Below are 24,201 nucleotides of genomic sequence, written 5' to 3'. Positions count from 1 at the left end.
CTACATAAAAATAATATGAGCAGTAAATATAATATATAAGATTTAAGAATATAACATCCTAATTTTTTTAAAAAAAAACAAATACAGTTAAACCTTGATAAATGAATACGCTCGGTACCAGAAAATTTTATTCATTTAGTGAGATTATTTATTTATCGAGATTAAAATACTTCTATTATATTGAGATCCGAAAAAATTATTCATTTAATAGATTTCTTTATTTATCGAATATTCATTAATCGAGAATTTTACGTAAAAGAATAATAACGATAAGGGGTAAGTTGAGTGCGTAATCAATGATTGAGCTAACATTACAAGGATCACAGTATAATTCTAGAAGCAGCCCTTCATTTTCAAACTTTCTCCTAATTATGGAGTATATTTTAATATTTATACAAGGATTAGAGAAAACTAGGAATCCAGAAACTACATTAGTTATGGATTAAAAACCAATAAACCAGATTAACATGATAATTTACTGTATTTTACTGACAATTCTTGACCCGGAGCTTTGCCGTCCCAGAACTTACTCTTTGTTTTTTTTATTATGCTTCTAGAACTTGACTCAAAATTGAACACAAATCAAATCATATATAAAAATAACAAGTATAGACACAGAGTCAAGGCACTCACTAAACAACAATTAAATATAGACAAATGAAACAGGACAGTGTCTCAACATCAAATATTTAAAATATTTAAAAATTTAAAGGAGTGAGAAGTATATATATTCAGCCCGTGAGCAGTCAGCTTCTAGATACTTGATTGTTAATATTATACTCCCCGGTCCCTTCTAATTGTTTACATTTTTGAGCAAGTGTCTGACACGCATTTTTGGTGCATAAAAAGTATAGTTATGTAACTTATTTTTATAATTTTCTTTTTCTGAATAAAAATTGAATATTTTAATTTTTATTCATAAAAAAGAAAATTGTAAAAAAAAATTACAGAACTATACTTTATATGCACTTTAAAATACGTGTCGGACAATCTCTAAAAAATGTAAACAATTGAAAGGGACGGAGGGAATATGTTCTTAGATAAATTGGAGAAATGTTAGCTATTCAAAAACTGTTTTCGAACATTTCTTGAATAATGACTTGTCATTGTGATATTTGAATATTTTTACTCGTAAGATAATTGAACCCTTCATATATTAATATGAATCTTATAAATGTAAAAATGACACGTGTAATTTTGAAAAAAAATTGAGACTTGTTTTGAAGATATAGCATTGCTAGCTATGCTTTTATTGAAACTCATGTGTATGCATGAGAGATGCCTCACATTTACTAAAAAATAGTAGCTAATAATATTCTTGTAACTGAGTTTTCGGAAATAATTTTGAAAACGATTATGAGAACTCTAGCATTTCTCTTAAAAGAGTTCTCGCATCTCTTTGATAACGGAAATAAAACAAGAAGTATAAAAGAATGGCAATTTAAAAGATCAAATACGTCAATAGATATAGTTAGGTAAGTGGGAGTGGTTCGCAAACGTTTAGTAGTCGCTATTAAATTGTTAATCAGAAATGTCATTATCATTGAACTCCAATTTGAACTCGAAACTGTAATACTCCTGTGTTGTACAGGAGTGTCATCTCCAAGAGTGGTTTATTAACCTAAATTTAGATCGATTTCGGTTCAAATCTATCCAAAAATAGTTTATCCCCGTTTCAATTTAGGTCAGTGCCGGTCTAAATTTAGGCCGACACTATTCACCTGGTTAAATCTTTTTAATAATAAAATATTATCTTTTTATGTTTTATATATAAGTTAATTTGTTAATTGAATGTTATTATTTATATATTAAGTAGTTTTTAATTATTTTTTTTAATTTTCAATTATATATATATATAAGTTATTTAACAAAAAATATATTAAACACCATGAATTGTTTTAATTTAAATTAATAACACATTAAAAATAAAGATGTTCATATTACTTTTGGAAATTCATTAATCGAGCATTTGTGGGAGCAATATACTAATTCGTAGTAGTTTAATATTTGTTACTTTTCTTTTAATTAATTAAATATAATATTAATTTTTTTTCACTTTTCTTGTTTAAGTGTAATATTTTTCTAATTTAATAAAATTATTAAGTTTGAAATTAAGATGATTTTATTAATTCTGCGTCCAATTAAATTAATAGATATGTGAATTAATATCAACATATTAAAATAACAATAAGAAAAAAGTATTAATATATAAATTTATGCCAAAATTTAGATCTAACTGTTAGAACAGAGATTTGCCATAAGCCACAACCTTTATAGTTTTATGTGTACATAAACTACTGTATGCGTGTGTGAATTTGCAAAAGGGAGTAACAGTTTTTTTCAAAGTCAATTTAAAGGCCTGATCCATTTTATTTTACACAAATAAGAAACGAATCTTCCTTCACTCCTTCGTATTCGTTAGTCTAACAATACAATCTAAATGCGAAAGCATTCAAAGTAGGTATACATACTAATCACTTTTTTTAATTATTACTCCCTCCGTCCTATTTTGTTCTTTCTCTTTTGACTTTCGGTACTGTTCACGGTAAGCGATTGACTACTAATTTACGTCTAATCTATAATATCAAACATAATCATGAGTGATCTCGTTGGATTCATATTTATCAGTACTTTAATACAGTAAAATTTTTATATTTAATATTAATACGAATTTAAAGATATTAACAATCAAAAATGTGCATTGACAAACGTGTCCAACACAAAACGTTTTTAAGAACGGAGGGAGTACTACTTTTTTAAGTGCTTATATATAAGAGTCATTCTCTTCGCCAAACTTCTGCGATTCTCACTGACTAAGTTTAAAAGATACTATTAAACAAAACATGTTTTTCGAGATCATATTGAAATCTATCTCACCTTGTTGTCTCAAGCCTCAAAATAAGCAAATTGAGCCTGAAGTTAAAGTCTGCAAGCAGATTTCTCCGAGAAGATTATCGCTTTTCGATATTAATAGAAGTGAACCATCGACATTTTTCGCGAAAACTGGCCTTCCTAGCTCACTCATTGGATGGAAAAACATTCAGAATTTTACGGTTGATGAGCTTAAATTGATCACAAACAACTTCTCGTCGTGTAATTTTATAGGGAAGGGCGGTTTTGGACCGGTTTATAAGGGAGTCATCGATGATCGGATTAGTCCTGGTGTTGCAGCTCATCAGACAGTGGCTGTGAAGTTACTGGACTTGAATTCAAGACAGGGTCACAGAGAATGGCTGGTGAGCATTTTACATTCTTTAGCTGCTGCCTTATTCGACATTCGAAAGACTTTTTTGCTTAAGGTTGTTTAAATGTGATGTGTTGCAGGCTGAAGTTATATTTCTTGGACAATTAGCACATCCACATCTGGTGAAGTTGATAGGCTATTGTTGCGAGGATGAAAATAGGCTTCTTGTTTACGAATACATCCCACAAGGCAACCTCGAAAACCATTTGTTTGGAAGTGAGTCAATGTAACATAATGCATGATTAAGTTACAGATCTTCTGTTAGAATAATATAAAATCCTGGAGAGGGTCATTCTCTAACACGTTCTGATCAAACTGCTACTAATGAAGTTCATTGAGCTAAAATTTGTGTTGCTAATTATTGGTGCAGGATACTCTGTTTCATTGCCCTGGTTGACGAGATTGAAGATTGCAGTTGGTGCTGCAAAAGGCCTTGCTTTTCTCCACGGAGAAGAACAACCAGTCATATACAGAGATTTCAAAGCTTCCAACATCCTGCTGGACTCGGTATTTCCCTATCGATTTCACTGGTTTACTTCGTTTTATCATATAATGTTGATGAACTTGTTAAAGAGTATAAGATCCTGTTCGGGTCTTTCTCTACCACCTTAAGGTTTTAGATGAACGGGTTACTTAACAGAACTAACATAAAATGATGATTAGTTCAGATATTCAGTAATGGTAGTAGTAGTATGGTGAATGCATGAAATCTTAAGACGTCCACCATTATACATCAATTTTCTTTACGGGTTTTTCTATTGTGTGTCCACGAACCGTTTCTTATTTAGTTGTTGTGTATACGCGGTTGTCGAACTTGCACATTTAAAAGCCGTTACATGAAGTGATGATGCTGATGCGCATTGACCAATTTTACAGGATTTCAGTGCTAAACTATCCGATTTCGGGTTAGCTTTGGACGGTCCACAAGGAGATAACACGCATGTTACAACACGTATCATGGGCACCGAAGGCTATGCTGCTCCAGAATACATCATGACTGGTAATTAACCTTTATTCTAAGCAATCAGCTTCAGACATTCACATCACTTTATTAAAGAAGTGTGTACTTATCAGGACTAATTAGCACAGCTAGCATTTAATAAGTCTCTTGAATTGCAGGCCATGTCACGACGAAGAGCGATGTATATTGTTTTGGAGTAGTCTTGTTGGAGTTGTTAACTGGGAAAAAAGCCATGGACACAAGTAGACCCACACGAGAGAAGAACCTGGTGAGTTGGTTAAGGCCACTTCTCCGGGACTCTCAGAAGCTTGACAGAATAATAGACCCGAAACTCGATGGTGAATACTCGAGGAAAGGGGCTAAAAAGTTAGCTACTCTGGCTTATCATTGTCTGAGCCACAACTCTAAAACCAGGCCAACAATGGTTGATGTGGTCATGACTTTGGAGCCGCTACTGGACTTGGATGATATTCCAATTAACGCGTTTGTATACACGGTTCCAATACTAGGGGAATGTACTACAAAAAATATTCAAGATCCTGATGGAAAATATATCAAGGATGAAAAGAAACAGGATGGAAATGATTGCGAGGAAGAGGTTAATGAGGTGCAGAAGAATTATGTACTCAGGTCATCGAGGTCTCGGGGAGCTGTGTATTCAGATAGTGTTCTGCACACAACTTTAAAGACTGGTTATGATTTGCCAATAGAGGTTTCATAAACTATTGAATGCATAGGAACTACCTTGAGATAGCTCTGAAAATTTGTTATTGAAGTGTACATATATTTTGTAGCTTATTCTTCCAATTGTTAAGTGGTTTTTTCATGTTATGTTTACTGTTGACTGTTGAAACAGTATGCAAACAAGCAAATAGCAGCAATTGGATTCCTCTCATAAGAAACAACCAGAAAAACGAGGATAGATTTTTGTCTTTATAAGCAAAACACTAGCAAGAAAATCGAACATTTTGTGAACTAGGGAAGGCGAGTAATCTAATAATAAGGCTCCGGATGAAGTCTGGCATCTGGAACAGCAACAACTGGGACAAGCATTTGGATTCCTCTAGTAATACAGCCAGACAACACGAGGAGAACTTGAAATCCGCGACTGAATGACAGAAAGCCAGTAGAAAAAAATACGACATAGGCAGCTAGGAAAATGGAAACTTCTAATAAAGATCTGGATGAAGTCTGGACTCTGGAACTATAACAAGTGGGATCTTTTTAGGGGTTGAAAGCCCGAATATTTCCTCCATATTCACGTCATCTTTTTGCAATGAATCGGGCAATTTCCAATTGAATCCATGCAATAGATTTGCCAAGCTTGATTCAATGACCTTTAATCCTAAAGCATATCCAGGGCACATTCTTCTTCCAGCTCCAAATGGAAGCAGTTCAAAATCAGTTCCTATAACATCAATGTTCTTACCAATAAACCTTTCAGGAACAAATTCATCTGGCTCTTCCCATAATGCAGGATCTCTTCCAATGGTCCATACACTTACTAGAATCCGGGTGCCTTTAACAATATCATATTCGCCTATTTTACAGTCTTCACGAGCTTCTCTTGGCGCTAGCAGTGGTGCAACAGGATGCAATCTCATAGTCTCTTTAACAATGGCTTGAATATAGGGAAGATCTTTCATGTCATCTTCTTCTACCCATCTATTTCTTCCAATAACTCTGTCGAGTTCCTCTGTTGCCTTTTCAAAGATTTTAGGCTTGCATAAAAGTTCTGAAATCGCCCATTCCACTGTCACTGCAGAGCTTTCAGTTCCACCAGCAAGGAGGTCCTGATATAAAAGTAGCTTTCTTCATTAGACCAGACCAATGAAAATGTAGTTACTGAAGTCTGAACTACATGCTTATAAGCAATGAAAATGATTTGTTCAAGTGTGATGTACCTGCGTAAATGCTTTGACTCCATGCCTATGGATCTTAACCTCCAAATTTGGGTCATCAGCCAGCTGAAGCAAGACATCCACCATGTCCTTAGCCACAAAATCGCGTTTCTCATTCTTTCTCCTTTCGTTGTGCTCATCAAGAACATGCTCCAAGAACCTATCGAACTTGATGCTCAAACTCTTCATCCTCTTAACATAGCCTTGCAAATCCAAAAAATCAATCCAAGGAATTGAATCTCCAATGTTAAGCACTCCATTCAAATAAAACAATTCCTCAATCATACTCGTAAACTCCTTGGAACTAACAATCCCATTCTGCTCTTCCTCGTCATCAGAATACTTTTTTCCCAACACCATGCGACTAATCACGTTTAAACTGAGCTTAGCAAGATAATCTTTTACTACAACATTAGTCCCCGAGGCCACATGAAGTTCTTTTAACAAAGCTTTAGTTTCTTCTCTCCTGATGTACTCATACGACTGGATCCTTTTTCGACTAAACAGCTCTGTTACACACCATTTTCTTGCTTGTCTCCAGTATGCTCCATAAGGTGACCAAGTGATATCAGAGTAATTATACGTCGTGTGTTTTCCTGAGGCGGTTTTGGGGCGACCACTAAAATTGGCGTCCATGTTTGTGAGAAACAGTTTGGCCATTTCAACGGATGATCCTATAACTACAGGAAATGATCCAAAACGGACCTGCATTACGGGACCATATTTTTGGGACAATTGGTGAATCGAGCGATGGGGAAGGGGGCCAATGAGGTTCAGGTTTCCGATAATAGGCCATGCTTTAGGCCCTGGAGGCGGGTTAATTTTGCAACGTCGCAAATAGGCTGGGACGAGAAAAAAATATAATGTTGCTAATAGTAGTGCTGCATAGATAATTACATCCATTGCGGAAGCAAAAATAAGTGTGATGTTATGATATGGTATAAGTTACCCCCGCATATTGGTATTTATAGGCACATTTTGTAACATATCATACTGTATTATATAATGCTGTAACATACGTTTGTCATGGACCGGACCCTGTATTTAAAATGTTCCAGTAAAGCTCAATATCAGTCAAGAAACGTGAAACGTCTGATAGAGTGGTATCTTATCTATATCATAATGCCATTGCTGACTCGAATAAGAAGCATAAATAAGCCTTAGATCAGACACACTTATACATCAGATATTTTCGAATACATCTACTTGGTTGTTGGAAATTAGACCGTTTGGCGCTAATGCAGAAACCAACAAACAAAGATCCATCAAGCTGGAGGGAAGACTTGCTTGAAAAAGATGCTCGAGCATAGATTAGTGGAGTAGTTGATTAGTTAAGTGCTTGTTCAGTGCTGAGTGCGTCAGTGGTAGGGCTGTTTCAGCCTGCAAAATCTAAAATTATTCTAAAATTATAATAATTTTGACAAATTTATGAATTGTTTGCTCTTATGAATCGATTGGGCCACGATATAATGAGTCATGCACTCATGATCCATTAGGCACTACTGAAAAGGTGAAATGATGATCTTTTATTTGCTTCCCAGGTGTTCCACATTATATTCCACTTTCTGGGCCATTTTTGGCACGTTGGTGTTTACAGTTCTCCACGCGATTCACGCAAATGCACCTCATGGCCTGAATCGGAATCCAGATGGGCTTATACCTCTGATGTAGTGTTCAGCCACACTGGCACTCAGATTTATTGAGGAATAAATAGAAGGTTAGTTTAGTCATTCGTGGAATAAATATTGGGCTCTATATAAAGCCCCACCTAGTTCATTGTAGAGGCATGATTAGTTACAATGTAGTCATTAAAGAGTTTCTATTTCTTTCTCTTTTCCTTTTTTCTTTCTATCCTGGATTGTTTATATATCTAACAACCCTAAAGAGGGAAAGCGCATTAAAATACATATTCAAATCGAGTAATATGGTTATTTTATGCATGTAGTAAGCAGTAGACAAAAATGAATTCATTTTTATGAAATCATCCCTATAACCTCATACTAATTAAACATCACAATCTTAGAGAACATTATTTTATAATGCTATCATACACAATAAGATTTAAATCAGAATTTTTACCTCTTACAATAGCTTTCTGGTCACCGGAAGTCTCAACTCACCCTTGCCCTATTATCCTTAACGCTCTCCAAGCTCCTTTGAATATTCTTGGCTGGATGCAGGAGTTCTCACACGGTCTCTTTCATATTGCTATTCTTCAAGGTATTTTCTGAATCACTCCTGATTGTATATAATACATATAAAATAATCTTTTCTATTATTATGATATATCCTTAGTAGAGATTATAGAGAGTGAAGAAGTTTAGCCAGACATATTCAAAGAAGTTCTGCTTTTTCTTTTTCTTCTTTCTCCATTTTTGTCATTTTGCCTTTTTGTTGTTGAAAGGAATCTTCTATCTCCTGGTAATATAACTTTTCATATTTTTTGGTTTTCACCATTCAATTTACAGTGTTTTGGTGTATCACACCATTTTTGTATCAATGCAAAGGGATCAGAATTCCCTTTATCATCATTTTTTAGACTAATAATAGGTCTCTTTCTAGGACCTGTTATTCTTTGATAATATTCAGTAGTATGTTTTGCATGATTATATTTCAGGTTTTCTATTTTATCAAGCATTATTTCTAATGCCATAGTACCTGAATTTTGTATAATATTATCATAATATAAGGTTATTATTCTTTCGGTGAAATCTCCACCATGGCTTTCGGAAATGATTATAACTTTCCGAACTCGTAGTATATCTTGTATTTTGGACCTGAGGGTAGCTAGTCCAATGGCTCATTTTTCACATAACCATTCATGAAATTTGTTAATATAACAGGGATTTGACAATTTCAAGCTTTTGGTTTCTCCCACAATATCTGCCATATTCCTTCCCAATTTAAATAGTTGACATATTATTATGGGTTTTCCAACTAGATCAGTTGATGCATCAAAAACTTGTATTCTGTATGAGCTTGCTCCCATTTCCCGTACCATAGCTTCCATGGATTTGACAATTATACTTGGTAGTTTTGATATACAATACATGGTTTCATTTGTTAAGATCTTATCAACAAAACCATGTATAAACAGGTTATAGACTATGTCAGGTTTTGCATTTTCACAACAATTATATCTGGGATATTTTGTAGATTTTGTCAGTCTGCAAATATCATGGTTAGATTTATAATCATAATATTTCATCATTTGCTCATATGTTTTCACTATCTCAGGTGAGTGTTTCAGCTTATCACTCATTGATAAATTTGACAAAGTAGTTGATATGTTGGTTGAAGGTGATGGCATGGTTGCAAGCTTTGATGAAAATGTTATAGGTTTTATTGTAGGGATTGCAACTGAAACTTGTAGAGTTGTTTTATCTTTTACGGCTTCCATAATTTGTTTCAGAAAATGTTGGTTCTCCTGAACCCGGGTTTCTATTTCCTTTTGGAGTTTGGTGATTTTCTCATTATTGGTTGATATATAAGAAGTGATATCAGTAATATATTTCTCAAAATTTTCCATCTTTTGTTATCCTGCTAAGAACAACAAACAATTAAATTTTCCCTTTACAAAAATAAAATGCATGACATTCAATGGCATTTAATTTTCTAATAATTGATATTAATAATTCATCAATATACCTCCTATTAGGAGTGAAATAATAACCAATGTGTTTTTCTATTTCTAGAAATCCTTTATATGCTTCTTCTAGTTTTTCTGTATTATTTTCATCTAATACTTCGAGAGCAAAACTTTTTATGAATTCTACAGCTTCTGAAGTAGTAGTCCATATTATTAAAGATCCCGATATTATTTTCCATGGTTGAGCTTGTCTTCCTGTAAATTCTATTTTCATTGTTTATTTTCTCTGCTAAGATAGTCAGCTAACACATTTTTTGTTCCTGATATATTTTTTATTACAAAATCATAACAACAGAAAAAAGATTGCCATTTTCTTCTTTTATTTAATTCTGGTAATAATTCTATTTTATTAGTAATAAAGGCTTTTACTTGAGTATTATATGTTCTTACTACAAATTTAACAGACAATAAATGATAATGAAACTTCTTAATCCCATATTTTACAGCTAATAGTTCTTTTTCATTTATGTGGTAGTTTGATTCATTAGGTTTCCAAGTCCCTCCTGCATATCCACATATATGTGGCCTTTCTTTATCTATGTCATCCTTCTCATATGCAATTAGGACTGCTCCCCATCCTATATCGCTAGCATCAGTATATAATTCTAAATGATCTGTTTTTATGGGTATTCTATGTTTTGGTAAATCTTTCACCTTTTCCTTAAGAATTTTTATACAATTTTCATGTTCTTTTGTCCATTCAAAAGGTTTATTTTTTTTAGTTCCTGTAATGGTTTTCTTAATTTAGGTAAGTCTTTAATATGATCTGAGGCATAATTTACTATTCCTAAAAACTGTTGTACCTCTTTTTTATTTTCTAATTTATCCTTAAAATTTACAATCTTTGTTACTATATGATCTTGTAATTGTATACCTTCTTTATCTATTTTGTATCCTAAATATTCTATCTTATTCTTAAAGATTTCAGATTTTTTTCAGACAATAATATTCCATGCTGGTTTATTATTTTTATAAATTGCTCTAAATATTTTATATGTTCTTCTAGAGTTTCACTATATATTAATATATCGTCTACATATACTATGCAGAAATCTTTTAATTTTCTAAAGATTTGGTCCATCCTTCGTTGAAATATTTGTGGCGCATTTTTTAATCCAAAGGGTAATACTATCCATTCATAATGTCCTTGCGGAGCACTAAAGGCTGTTAAAGGCCTTGATTCTTTGGTTAATTTTATTTGCCAAAATCCACTTTTACAATCGAATTTACTAAACCATTTCTTATTTCCTAGTCTATTTATAAGATTTCTTTTATATGGTAAGAAATATCCATCAAATATAGTTTTCTTATTTAATTCTCTATAGTCTATTACCATAAGGGCTTTTCCCCTTTTCTGTTCATTATGTTTTCTTACAAGGAAAGTCGGGCTGCTATGTGGACTTTTACTTTCTTGTATTAATTTTAGTTTTAATAATTCATTGGTTTGATTATCAAATTCTTTTTGGTCTGAAGAGCTATACCTTATAGGTTTAGATCTTATTATATCATTAGGGTTTAATAATTTTATTTCAGCATATATCTTTTCCTTATCCCATAAACTCATAGGATTTTCTCCGAAGTTGGATTTTAATAAATTATTATATTTTTCAGTTAATTCTTGTAGATTATTATTTCTTTCTATTCTTAGATTGTTTATTCTTATAGTATTTATAGTATTTATTGGCAATATTCTTTTTAATACTATCCACTTGTTACACGGAGTTTGTAATGATAGGGTATTTGAAGTTACTATATGTGTTTTAAAATAATCTAAGAAATTATTTCCTAATAATATAGATTGCTTCATCTTATTCTGATATACAATAGGTAAACTGAATAATGTTTTATTTAGCTTTATTCTCATGTTTTTTGCTATTACATCTAATTCTTTCTTTTGTTCATTAAATCCTGATACCCTAGTTCTATGTGCATTAGATTTTTCCCATCTATATGAAGCTAAAACTTCCTTTTTTACTAGACATAGATCTGCTCCACTATCTATAAATATTTTTTGTTTTAGGCATTTATATTTTTATATTCTACATCTGCTTCTATGTATATTGCTACCATTCCTCTCAATTGCTTTCACTAGTTGATTCATAATTTATAAAGTTTATTTCATTATCAGTTTCACTAATATAAAACTCTTCATATTCATACCATCTATTGTCATCTTCTTTAATTTGTTCTATTTCCATTATGAATTGTGATGTATTTATATATTTTACTTTCTTTTCTTTCAGTTTAGGACATTTATTAGCATAATGTTCTTTTTCATTACAATTCCAACATTTACATTCACTTATATCTTTCTTTTTAAAAGATTTTCTTCTAAACTTTCTCTTATTTTTATATCTTCTCCTATTTTCTGGTGTATTTCTAAATTTCCTAAATATTTTTCTCTTATATCTGTTGTATTTATAAGGATAATTATTTCTATTTTGTTTGCTTCTGTACTTATCATATGATTTTTTCTTATTATACCTCTTCTTATAGTTCCTATAGGGTTTTTTATCTTCACATCCAAATACTAGTCTTCTTTCAGTGAATCCACATATTTCTCTTAATCCTAGTTTTTTATCCTTTTTAACCTTCTGTTGTACCCTATATTCTTCACATTTTCTCATTAGATATCCTCTTAGTACTCTTATTCTTTCACCCAGAGTGTTCTCACGAGGTTCTAACTTATTATATTCCTTAGTTATCTCAGTATTATAAGGTTCTGGTAAATGATCATAATATAATTGTTGATATATATGTCCTTCGTCGGGTAAGAATCTAGCTTCATAAAAGAATTTAGTAAAACTTATAGTATATTCTGGTAACTTGTTAATTTTACAGCATTTCATGTTATTTAGATTCATTATTATTTCTATTTTTCTTTCTATTAGAACTTGGTCTCTAGCTACTATCCAAGGTTCTCCTAAAAATTCTCTTTTTAATATCATATCAAATATTTGTAACATTGATTTCCAATCCGTTGCATACCTTAGTACTTCAGTTTTTAACTGATATTCTATGGATTCTATCCAATATGCTACCTTTCCAATTAACGTTTTTGAGATCAAGTTATAAGTATATTCTAACTCATCTGTATGAGTGGAGTTCATTAATGCTATATACATTCCTAAATTCCAATCAGTTATTCTCCTGCTAATTTCTTATTCTTCATATACATTATCTAAGTCTAAAAAGTATCCATTTAAGTTTACGCCTTGTGACATGGATCCTATGAATTCTTTAAATTCATTATGTTGTCCTATTGGTATGTGTTTTGGTATCGTGTTCCTATATCTTGTTATAACTTCCATATTATGGTCGGTTACTTCTTCTTCCGGGTAGTAATTCATCTCCTCATTTTTTATTCCTTCAGTTTCTATATCAGTATAATTATTTTTATCTTCTTAGTCACTATTAGATTCTTGTTTTATTACTGCATTTACATTTTTCATTCTTTCTAAAGCTTCTATTATATTTTTATTTTCTATTTCTATTTCAGAATTTTCCTTATAACTACTGTTATATTCTTCTATTATATTCACAGTCTTTCCTAAATTATCTTGTTCCGATTCACTAGTACTTGTATTATTATTTGTAGACACAGTACTAGAAACTTCACTTGTATCCTTTTTTTTCTTTTAACTTATTTAATTGCTTTTTCAATATTTCTATTTCTTTTTTATTTTCTTCTATTTTTTCATTTAATTCCTTTTTTATTTGTCTTAAATCTCTTTTTACCTCTTTTAGTTCCTTTTTAGTTTCTTTATATTTATTTTTATATTTTTTATATTTTTCTAACCATTCTTCATTAGTATTTAATCGCAGTTTTTTATTCTCCGTTCTTATTTCTTCTACTTCTTCCTTTTGTTGTTCTAATTTTGACTTTAAATATTCTATCACAGTTGTATCAATCTTAAACTCACCTTTAGTTTCACTAGTTGTTTCTTTTTTTATTGGTTCATACTTATATTTTTCTCTTTCTAAAATTTCTTTTCCATGATTCTTTAAAAATGTTATCACATTATATTCTTTTTGTTCTTTAGTTTCCATTAGAACTTTCCTTTTTTACTAAGTTGTCCCAAATTATCTAATACTTTTCCTATTGGTTCAGATATATTAGGTTTCATTTTACTTATATCTGTTAGGAATATATGTGCATTAGTTTGATGATATGTTTAACAAAATACTTAAGTAGAAATTCAGTGTCTGTAGCCTCAACGGATAAGACCACTTTGGCTATCCGTTGATGGTGTAGCTTTACTTAGAAATAAGTCTAGTGTTGTAGCATATTTCAGTCTCTGTATTTAAGATGTAATTCTTAGAAGTTGAGAGAAACTATGAGTCATGTTGACTACTAGAAGATATGCAGATAGGAATGCCAATTGTAAATATTTCATGCCTTGTAATTTTGTATAAATGAAGTGGTATCAACGGATGACTTAAAGACCTTCAACGGATGAGAAGCTAAGCTTCAACGGATGTCTCTAAAGCTTCAACGGATAACATCCTTCAACGGATGAGTGCATCAACGGATGAAAGCTTCAACGGATGTTCTGTTGATTAACCGTTGATAAGTGGTAGTTGTACCTACAAACAGAGGCACGTGGGTGAACAGAGATAACTGAAATGTGGCAGCCTAATTTCAGGAACATCAGAAAAAGCAGCCGTTCTACTCTAGTATAAAGAGACATTAAGTCAACAAAGTACTGGAGTGAACTGGAGAAGAAACAAGTGGAGATCTTACTTTATTATTTTATATATCCTTGTCTTCACTTGTAAACTTGGTAATATATAAACCAAGTAGTAGCTAGTAATTAGATAAGAATTTTTCCAGAGCTGTTTAGAAAAATCTTGAGAGAAAAATTATCTAGTTTGTACTAGGATGCAGCTGTGATCAAATTCTTAGATCACAGAATTTCTGAAATACCATCTCTGGTGGAACAACAAATCCACCAGAAAAGTTTTTAAAGGTTTATTGTGTTCTTTACATTTGTGTTTGAATATATATCTGTCTGTATCAGCTTAAAGCAATTCACACACTTGTTCATCTTGAACACACAGTCTTTATAAACTGCTCAAAACTTGAAAAAGTTTTGAGATTTACATTCAACCCCCCTTCTGTAAATCTCATTGTTAGTTCTCTAGAAATAACAATTGGTATCAGAGCAGGCTCTTGACAAACAAAGAGTTTAAAGATCTTGGAAACTAACAAAGATGAGTAAGAAGGATATTGGAGTAAAGATCCCAGTTCTTGACAAAGACAGTTATCACCACTGGAAGGTGAAAATGCACCTTCATCTGCTCTCCCAAGATGAAGGTTATGTAAACTGTATTGAGAATGGTCCTCACATTCCCCACAAAGTAGCCACAGTTGCTACTGCCACAATTGCTGTTGGTCAATCCATTCCAAAACCTAGAGCAGAATGGACAATGGAAGACACAGAAGAAGTCCACAAGGATAAGAAGGCTATGAACATTTTGTTTAATGGTCTTGACAAGGATATGTTTGATAATGTGATAAATTGCTCAACTGCCAAAGAGGTTTGGGACACAGTTCAGCTGCTGTGTGAAGGTACAGAACAAGTAAAAGAGAACAAGATGCAGCTTCTCATTCAACAGTATGAGTATTTTCATTTTGAAGAAAATGAATCTTTAAATGACACATTTAACAGATTCCAAAAGCTGTTGAATGGATTGAAGCTGTATGGTAGAGTGTACCAGGTGAAGGATTCAAATCTTAAATTCTTAAGATCCTTGCCAAAGGAATGGAAACCCATGACTGTCTCCTTAAGAAACTCTCAGGATTATAAGGACTTCACTCTTGAAAGATTATATGGAATCTTGAAGACTTATGAACTAGAGTTGGAACAGGATGAGGTATTGGAGAAGGGGAGAAAGAAAGGAAGTTCAGTTGCATTGGTAGCTGAAAATGAGAGGGAATGCAGACAAGAAACTGTGAGATCTACATCAAACTCCAAAGATGGTACAAGATATCAGGAATCAAGCAAAGGAAAAGAGCAAGTTGCTGAGAATGAAGACAACTCCAGTCAAGATGACTCTGATAGTGTTGATGAGCATCTTGCATTTCTGTCCAGGAGATTTGCAAAGATGAAGTTTAAGAAAAACACTAGAGCCACTAAACCTCATAAGAACATGGTGGACAAATCAAAGTTCAAGTGTTTCAATTGTGGTATAAGTGGACACTTTGCAAGTGAGTGCAGAAAGCCAACTTCTGAAAAGAAGAAATTTGACCAAGTAGATTACAAGAAGAAATATTTTGATCTGCTCAAGCAAAAGGAAAGGGCTTTCATTACTCAAGAAAAAGATTGGGCAGCTGATGGAGAGGAAGAGAATGAAGATGTGGAGTATGTCAACTTAGCTCTCATGGATGATTCTGAGGAAAATGAAGTTAGTTCATCAAGCAATCAGGTAACAACTCAGGTAATCACTACTGATGTAACACAACTTACTAAAGAAGAGTGCAATGATGCTTTTAATGACATGTCTACTGAATTGTATCATTTGCGTGTGTCTCTTAAATCTCTTGCTAAAGAAAATAGTAGGATTAAAGAGAACAATCTGTTTTTAAGTAATAGAAATGCTATGTTAGAAGATAAGTTGATTGACCTAGAGAAAACCAAGCTGCATTGTATATCTGTTGAGAATGAACTAACTGAATCTATTAAGAAAGTAGAAATACTTTCTAATCAATTAAAGAGAGAGCAAGAGGTGATTAAAGCCTGGAAAACATCTAGGGATGTTAGTGCTCAAATTGCCAAGGTCCAAGGAATTGAATCATTCTGTGAAACTGCCTGGGATAAAAACAAAAAGAAACTGGAATTAATTGATGGGCTGTCAACGGATGTGGAATCAACGGATGATGAAGGTTATCCGTTGAAGGAAGAAAATGAGCATCCGTTGAAGGTTCCTCAATTAAAACAGGCAGATGTTTCTAATAGTGAAAATCTAAAGAAACTCAACAAAAAGTTTGGTTCAACTTCCAAGAACTTTGTTAAAGAAGAAGCAAGCACATCCAAAGATGTCAGTAAGGTGAATATAGGGCACATGACCTTAGAACAGTTAAATAATAGGCTCAAGATGGTTGAGGATAAAAAGGAAACTAAAAGAAAATCTAACAGAAATGGGAAGGTAGGTGTTAACAAACATAACAATTACACACCTGATAGGTATGCTCCTAGAAAAAGCTGTGTGCATTGTAGTAGTGTTAATCATCTATCTGCTAATTGCAAATATATTAAGAAAACCCCCATAACTGTACCCTCTTCCATGCCTAACATGTCTGCATCATCTCTACATGCTATGCCTACTATGTCTCAACAGAATCCTTATGCACATTTTGCAAACATGCCATATTTTAACAATCCTTATCTTGCTGCATTTAGTATGCCTCAAATGCCATACAATATGCCTATGTGGAATAACATGTATGCACAATCCATGCCTTATCATATTCCAAATGTGCTAAATGATTCTGTGACTAACCCTACACCTCAACCAACTACATCCAAGACCAAGGTTGACTCAAAGTTACCTAAGTCTAGAGATGCAGGAGGAATGAAGTCTAGGAGAAAGGCTAACAAGAATGGACCCAAGGAAACTTGGGTACCAAAATCAAATTGATTGATTTTATGGTGTGCAGGGAAATAGAAGAAATCTATGGTACTTGGACAGTGGCTGTTCAAAACACATGACAGGAGATTTCTCCCTGCTCACAGAGTTTAAGGAAAGAGCTGGCCCTAGCATAACCTTTGGAGATGACAGCAAAGGGTTTACTATGGGATATGGCTTGATTTCAACAAAGAATGTCATCATTGATGAAGTTGCATTAGTTGATGGTCTCAAACATAACTTACTGAGCATCAGTCAACTATGTGATAAAGGGAATACAGTTTCATTCAATTCTGAAGCCTGTGTTGTCACTAGTAAGAAAGACAACAAAGTGGTTCTAACTGGAGTTAGAAAAGGAAATGTGTACTTAGCTGACTTCAACTCTGCAAATGCAGAATCTATTACTTGTCTCTTCAGCAAAGCAAGTTCAGTTGAGAGTTGGCTATGGCACAAGAAGCTATCCCATTTGAATTTCAAGACAATGAATGATCTAGTCAAAAAGGACCTAGTAAGAGGAATTCCTCTTGTTGAATTCTCAAGGGATGGTTTGTGTGATGCTTGTCAGAAAGGCAAACAAAGGAAAGCATCATTCAAAAAGAAGCTTGAAACAACAATTGATGAACCATTACAGCTGCTACATATGGATTTGTTTGGACCAGTCAATGTATTGTCAATTGCAAGAAAAAGCTATTGCTTAGTGATTGTAGATGATTTCTCAAAGTTTTCATGGGTCTATTTTCTTGGATCAAAGAATGAAGCAAGTGAAATCATTATCAATCACATCAGGCAAGTCAATAATCATCCTGACCTGAAGGTTAGGAATATCAGGAGTGACAATGGAACTGAGTTCAAGAATTTATCAATGAGGCTGTTCTGTGAAGAAAATGGAATCATGCATGAGTTCTCAGCTCCAAGAACACCTCAGCAAAATGGGGTAGTTGAAAGAAAGAACAGATCTTTAATTGAGGCTGCCAGAACAATGCTTGAAGAATCAAAGTTACCAACATATTTCTGGGCTGAAACTGTTAATTGTGCCTGTTTCACTCAAAATATCTCTTTGATCAATCAAGCTAAAGGCATGACTCCTTATCAGTTGTTCAAGAGAAGAAAACCAACTCTAAACTTTCTTCATGTCTTTGGATGTAAATGCTTTATACTAAGGAATCAATCTGACCATAAAGGGAAGTTTGATGCAAAGGCTGATGAAGGGATATTTGTTGGTTATTCAGCTGGAAAATCTTATAGGGTCTACAATCTAAGAACCAACATTGTTATGGAATCTGTGCATGTTGTGTTTGATGATAAAAAGATTGATGGACTAACAGATGAGGGACAATATGAGAGACTCAAATTTGACAACATTGAGATATATTGTGATGATAGTGAAGAGGAGACTGATGGAGATAACACTTCAAAAGGGATTCAAAACATGCCCTTGGATAATGCACAAAATACTGCATCCGTTGAAAGTCAGAATTCTGCATCCGTTGATAGAGGCAATGCAGTATCCGTTGAAAGACATGGTGTATCATCCGTTGAAGTACTAAATGAAGCATCCGTTGATCATAGTTTATCAACGGATAATCGATTTACATCATCAGTTGATAGAACTCCAAGTTCCCTGCAAAGGACCAACAACTCAGGGGGAGTTTCAACTAGTCAACACTCTGTCTCACATCATGACAATACTGAGGCCACCTCATCTAGAGCACATCTTCCACTTCAAAGGAAATGGACCAAGAATCATCCCTTTGAACTGATCATTGGTGATGCATCATCTAAAGTGCAAACAAGAAGAGCTACTCAAGATGAATGTCTGTATAGTAGTTTTCTATCTCAGGAGGAACCTAAGAAAGTGGAAGAAGCCTTATTGGATCCAGATTGGATATTAGCTATGCAGGAAGAGCTAAACCAATTTGAGAGAAACCAAGTTTGGAAGCTGGTACCCAAACCAAAGAACAAGAGTCCTATTGACATAAAATGGGTATTCAGAAACAAGATGGATGAAAATGGCATTATCATAAGGAATAAAGCCAGATTGGTTGCTAAAGGCTATTCTCAGCAAGAGGGAATAGATTTTGATGAGACATATGCTCCTGTTGCAAGACTTGAAGCCATCAGAATTTTTCTAGCCTATGCAGCTCATGCCAATTTCAAAGTCTATCAAATGGATGTTAAGAGTGCATTTCTAAATGGGAAATTAGAGGAAGAAGTCTATGTAAGTCAACCTCCAGGATTTGAAGATCCAAATTTTCCAGACTATGTATATTATCTGTTGAAAGCACTCTATGGACTGAAGCAAGCACCTAGAGCCTGGTATGAAACCTTATCAAAATTTCTTTTGGAGAATCACTTCACTAGAGGTACTGTTGATAAAACTCTCTTCTTCAGGAATGTTAATGGCTCTAGTATACTTGTTCAAATTTATGTAGACGACATAATATTTGGTTCTAAAGATGATAAACTTTGTAAAAAGTTTGCTAAGCTAATGCAAAGTAATTATGAAATGAGCCTTATGGGAGAACTAACCTATTTTCTTGGTTTACAAATTAAACAAGTTAGTAATGGAATTTTCATTAGTCAAACTAAATATATTCATGATCTTTTAAAGAAGTTTGACTTAATGGAATGTTCATCTGCAAAAACTCCCATGGCCACTGCCACCAAACTTGAATTAAATAAGACTGAAAGGTCTGTGGACATTACAAGTTATAGAGGCATGGTTGGTTCACTTTTATATTTAACTGCTAGCAGACCAGATATAATGTTTGCTACATGTCTGTGTGCTAGATTTCAAGCTGATCCTAGGGAGTCTCACTTAATAGCTATCAAAAGGATTTTCAGATATCTCAAGGGTACACCAAATTTAGGTATTTGGTATCCTAGAGAATCTGGCTTTGATCTAATTGGTTATTCAGATGCAGACTATGCAGGTTGCAAAATAGACAGGAAAAGTACAACAGGCTCCTACCAATTCCTGGGAAACAAGCTTGTATCATGGTTTAGCAAAAAGCAAAATTCAGTCTCTACTTCTACAGCTGAGGCTGAATACATTGCTGCTGGAAGTTGCTGCTCTCAAGTGTTATGGATGAGAAATCAACTCCTTGACTATGGACTTCATGTTGATAGAATTCCTATCTTTTGTGACAACACAAGTGCCATAGCCATAACAGAGAATCCTGTACAGCACTCAAGAACCAAGCACATTGATATCAAGTACCACTTCATTAGGGAGCATGTCATGAATGGTACAGTGGAACTACATTTTGTTCCAAGTGAACAACAAATTGCAGACATATTTACCAAGCCACTTGATGAATCAACATTCACAAGATTAGTAAGTGAGCTAGGTATGCTTAATTACTCTTAAAATTCATGTCCTTATTGCAATTTGAATTGAAGCCTGAAATATATTAGTTGCTAGAACAAATTTGACTTTTAACAAAGTTTATACCATCAACGGATGTTTCCTATCCGTTGAAAGTCAAAATTGCTCTATCAACGGATATTCATTATCCGTTGAAAGACAAATACATTTCTGGAATTTTTATCCGTCAACGGATAAAACTGAAGTACCTTTCAACGGATGACAATTTGCCTTATCCGTTGAAATGTCACATCAGTCGATTCAGGTGTTTCACAGCCGTTGATTCTATTTTCTTAACCGTTGATACTCATACATACATCTGTATGTATTGGTTTTAAAGGTAGTTGTTAGAATACTTACAGTTTATTCTTAAACGGCTAAAATTCACTAACATATACTTATTGATTAATCTTTTACTAATTTTTTTTAAAGCATATAAGCCCTTCTGATTTTTCATTTTTACTTTACGCTTTCTTAAAATTTCAAGCATTTACCATTTTCTCTCTGCAAAACCTTCAAGTTATTCTCTACAATTTCTACTCACAACAATGGCACCAGTCGTGAAAATTATGTCTCAATCTGGGTTCATCTATGAGAAGAACAATTTCATAGCTTTGGTAGAAAAGAATGAAGCCCATTCAGACTATCACAAAATGATGGACTTCATCAAAAACTGTAAACTTAGCTATGCAATGCTGGAAGCCCCAACGATTTACTGTGAAGTAGTTGAGGAGATTTGGACAACTGCTGAGTTCAACTCCATAGATATGACTATCTCCTTCACTCTCAAAGGTAAAAATCACTGTATTAACTGTGATGATTTACAAGCATGTTTTAAATTACCCGAGAACAATGCCATGACACCACACACTGATAATGATGTATCCAGCATGTTAGATTCCATAGGTTATTCTCTTAACTCTGCTAGTTTAGGGAGTATTAGAAGAAAAGGCCTTAGGAAAGAATGGAGTTTTCTTGGGGATGCCTTTATAAAGGTTTTCTCTGGGAAAATTAGTAATTTTGATGCCATAACTTCATCTCTTGTTAATATGCTCTATATGCTTGTTTCTGATAGGTATTTTAACCTTAGCAACTATGTGATGCTAGAATTGGGTACTAGATTAGGTAACAAAGCTAATAGACCTAATAACATCTATTATGCTAGATTCTTTATGTTATTGGCTAACCATGTTGCTGAAGGTTTGGTCATAATCAATGAGAATAATAAACTCAAGTGCTGGGCACAAGAGAAAAGAGTTCTTGCAGATTTATTGAGAATGGATCTCAACAGCAGTGTGCCATTGGTATATTTACCAATCATGAATGCACCTCAGGTAGGTGAGGTAATTGCTTCTACAACTCCTACTTCTTCCAACCCCTCTATTTCTTTATCTTCTAGTGTGGCCATGAAATCTGTGACAATGCCCCAACAGATTTCTACCAAGGTCACCAAAACTAAACTTTCAAAATCAAAGACAAAGAAAACCACCTCTGTTGTTTCTCAAAAGACAACAGTTGTAACACCAACCATTAACCCTGAGGGGAGTGAACAGGGTGTGAGTGGTGAGGGGAGGGGTGAACATCAAAGAAACCCCCGGGATAAGGAAGGAGAGTTAAGTGCTTCCCAAGCTAGCCAAGCCACAGTTTCTCAAAAAGCTGTGGTGGTTGAAAAGGTATCTAGCACATCCCTAGTTGCATCCTCCCAAAAGGATGTTACTATTGAAAATAGTTCCCAACCAGGAACACAGAACAAACGAGGGAGGGACACTGAAGCCAAACACTCACCAACAAAAGCTTTTATTAGAAGAAAGAAGGCTAGAACCCAATCTTCTACACAGGGTGCACACACTGCACAGATACATCCATCTGTATCTATGCCTTCTCAAACTCAGTTTGATGTGGCTCCAATAAATGTGGAGTCACAGCCCCATTCTCTCACAATAATCACACATCAATCACCAAACACTTCATCACCATCTCTGGATGTGGATATGTTATTCCCATCAATTCCTGATTCTCCCTCTTTACAACTCAGGGAGGAGCCCCACTCAAATACAGGTGATCATCATCTCTTAGATGATTTGTTGGATCACCCGCAAATTCTTTCAGATATAATTGAAGGATCTGTGTCACCACATCTCAAATCAATCTACACAGATTCAACAGTTATATCACTTTCAATTTCAACTTCTTTTCCTTCTTCAACGGATATCACTCATCCGTTGACAAGTGGTTGCTCTTCAACGGATAAGCTTAACAGCAGTTATCCGTTGATAACATCAGTTTCACCTTCAACAGATATTCCACATCCGTTGATAGTCTCTCCACACATAACTGAATCAATTCCAAGTGTAGAAGACATGAATACTGTGCAATCACTCTTAGGATTGAGGGAAGGGAGTGAAAATTTGAGTGAGAGGCTGGGTTGCTCCCAGGCAAAAGGAGAGATTGAGAGCTCAAAAATGCATGCTATTTCTTCCAGCATGGCAAAAGTAAGTGAGAGGAGTACCACCTTAGTAGGTGAAGGTGAGGGAGTGAGTTGTGTGAGCCAGGGGGAGCCCCTGATGCAAGAAAATAGAGAAAAAGAGAGAAAGGCAGGTACAGTAGATATAAGGGTGGAACCAGCCATTGCTAGTGAGTCAATGATTGTGGATGATGCTGAAAAGGAAAGACAATTTCAGCAACATTACAAAGCTGTAATTGATAACATTTCCTTGGATGCTGACACTTTTACTCATCCTGTGACAGCCTATCAAATGTTGGCTGCTCAGGGCAATGAGGAGGCAGAAAAGACACTACATCTAGTACACACAACAGAATCTCTTCAAAGGGATAAAACTGCTATTAACAAGATGCCTTCTACAGCTGGTGAGCCATCTGAGGAATTTGGAGTAAATTCTGATGATGATGACTCTGTTTCTTTTGATGGAAGCATGAACTTAGGGGGAGATGAAGGCCCAAGTTCAATTCCAAATCTACCTGAATGGGCTTTGACAAAGGAGTATAGATCAGGGGAATTCAATGTCTCCTTAGTCAAACAAATCAACACTATTCAACAGGCCATTCAGAACACTTCACATGCAAGTATCAAGGCTATCCTTCAAGCTCACCTGGACTCACTGCATCTCATGAAGTTGCAGCAAGTAAAGCAGAATCTGAGTATGGATGATCTCAGGAAGGATATTGCTGACTTGAAATCCTACAGTTCTGAAAAATTGGATTCAGTCATGCCCTATGGTACATTGCAGGACTTGGTTTTGAGATTGAAAAAGGAATCAGTTACTGAGAAAAGGCTGGCCAAGTTGGAAGACAGAGTTCAAGTTATTGAAGATTCTGTGGCCACCATTCTTCACAACCAACAATCTCAAACCAGTCTCCTAATGCAGCTGGCAAAAGCACAAGGCTTGACCCCTCTCCTTGATGATAACAAAAAGGGGGAGAGTAAAAGGG

General features: G+C 34.2%; 2 protein-coding genes across 2 annotated transcripts; one reads left to right on the top strand and one right to left on the bottom strand.

Annotated features, from left to right (window-relative positions):
* The first annotated feature begins 2,813 nt into the window (after positions 1–2,813).
* LOC141701913 (serine/threonine-protein kinase RIPK-like) lies at positions 2,814–5,043 on the top strand. Its single transcript, XM_074505535.1, has 5 exons — positions 2,814–3,236; positions 3,325–3,460; positions 3,615–3,751; positions 4,121–4,244; positions 4,364–5,043. Exons 1-5 carry the CDS (start codon positions 2,844–2,846, stop codon positions 4,924–4,926), a joined length of 1,353 nt encoding a protein of 450 aa, XP_074361636.1. The 5' UTR covers positions 2,814–2,843; the 3' UTR covers positions 4,927–5,043.
* Positions 5,044–5,066: 23 nt separating this feature from the next.
* On the bottom strand, positions 5,067–7,063 carry LOC141701912 (trimethyltridecatetraene synthase-like). The gene is made up of 2 exons (XM_074505534.1): positions 6,110–7,063; positions 5,067–5,998 (listed from the first exon to the last, which is right to left on the bottom strand). Exons 1-2 carry the CDS (start codon positions 7,007–7,009, stop codon positions 5,375–5,377), a joined length of 1,524 nt encoding a protein of 507 aa, XP_074361635.1. The 5' UTR covers positions 7,010–7,063; the 3' UTR covers positions 5,067–5,374.
* Between the last annotated feature and the right edge of the window lie 17,138 nt (positions 7,064–24,201).

Source organism: Apium graveolens, unplaced genomic scaffold, assembly GCF_009905375.1.
Source record: "Apium graveolens cultivar Ventura unplaced genomic scaffold, ASM990537v1 ctg4469, whole genome shotgun sequence".
Classification (NCBI taxonomy): domain Eukaryota; kingdom Viridiplantae; phylum Streptophyta; class Magnoliopsida; order Apiales; family Apiaceae; genus Apium; species Apium graveolens.
This window is presented reverse-complemented; position numbering and strand designations above follow the sequence as displayed.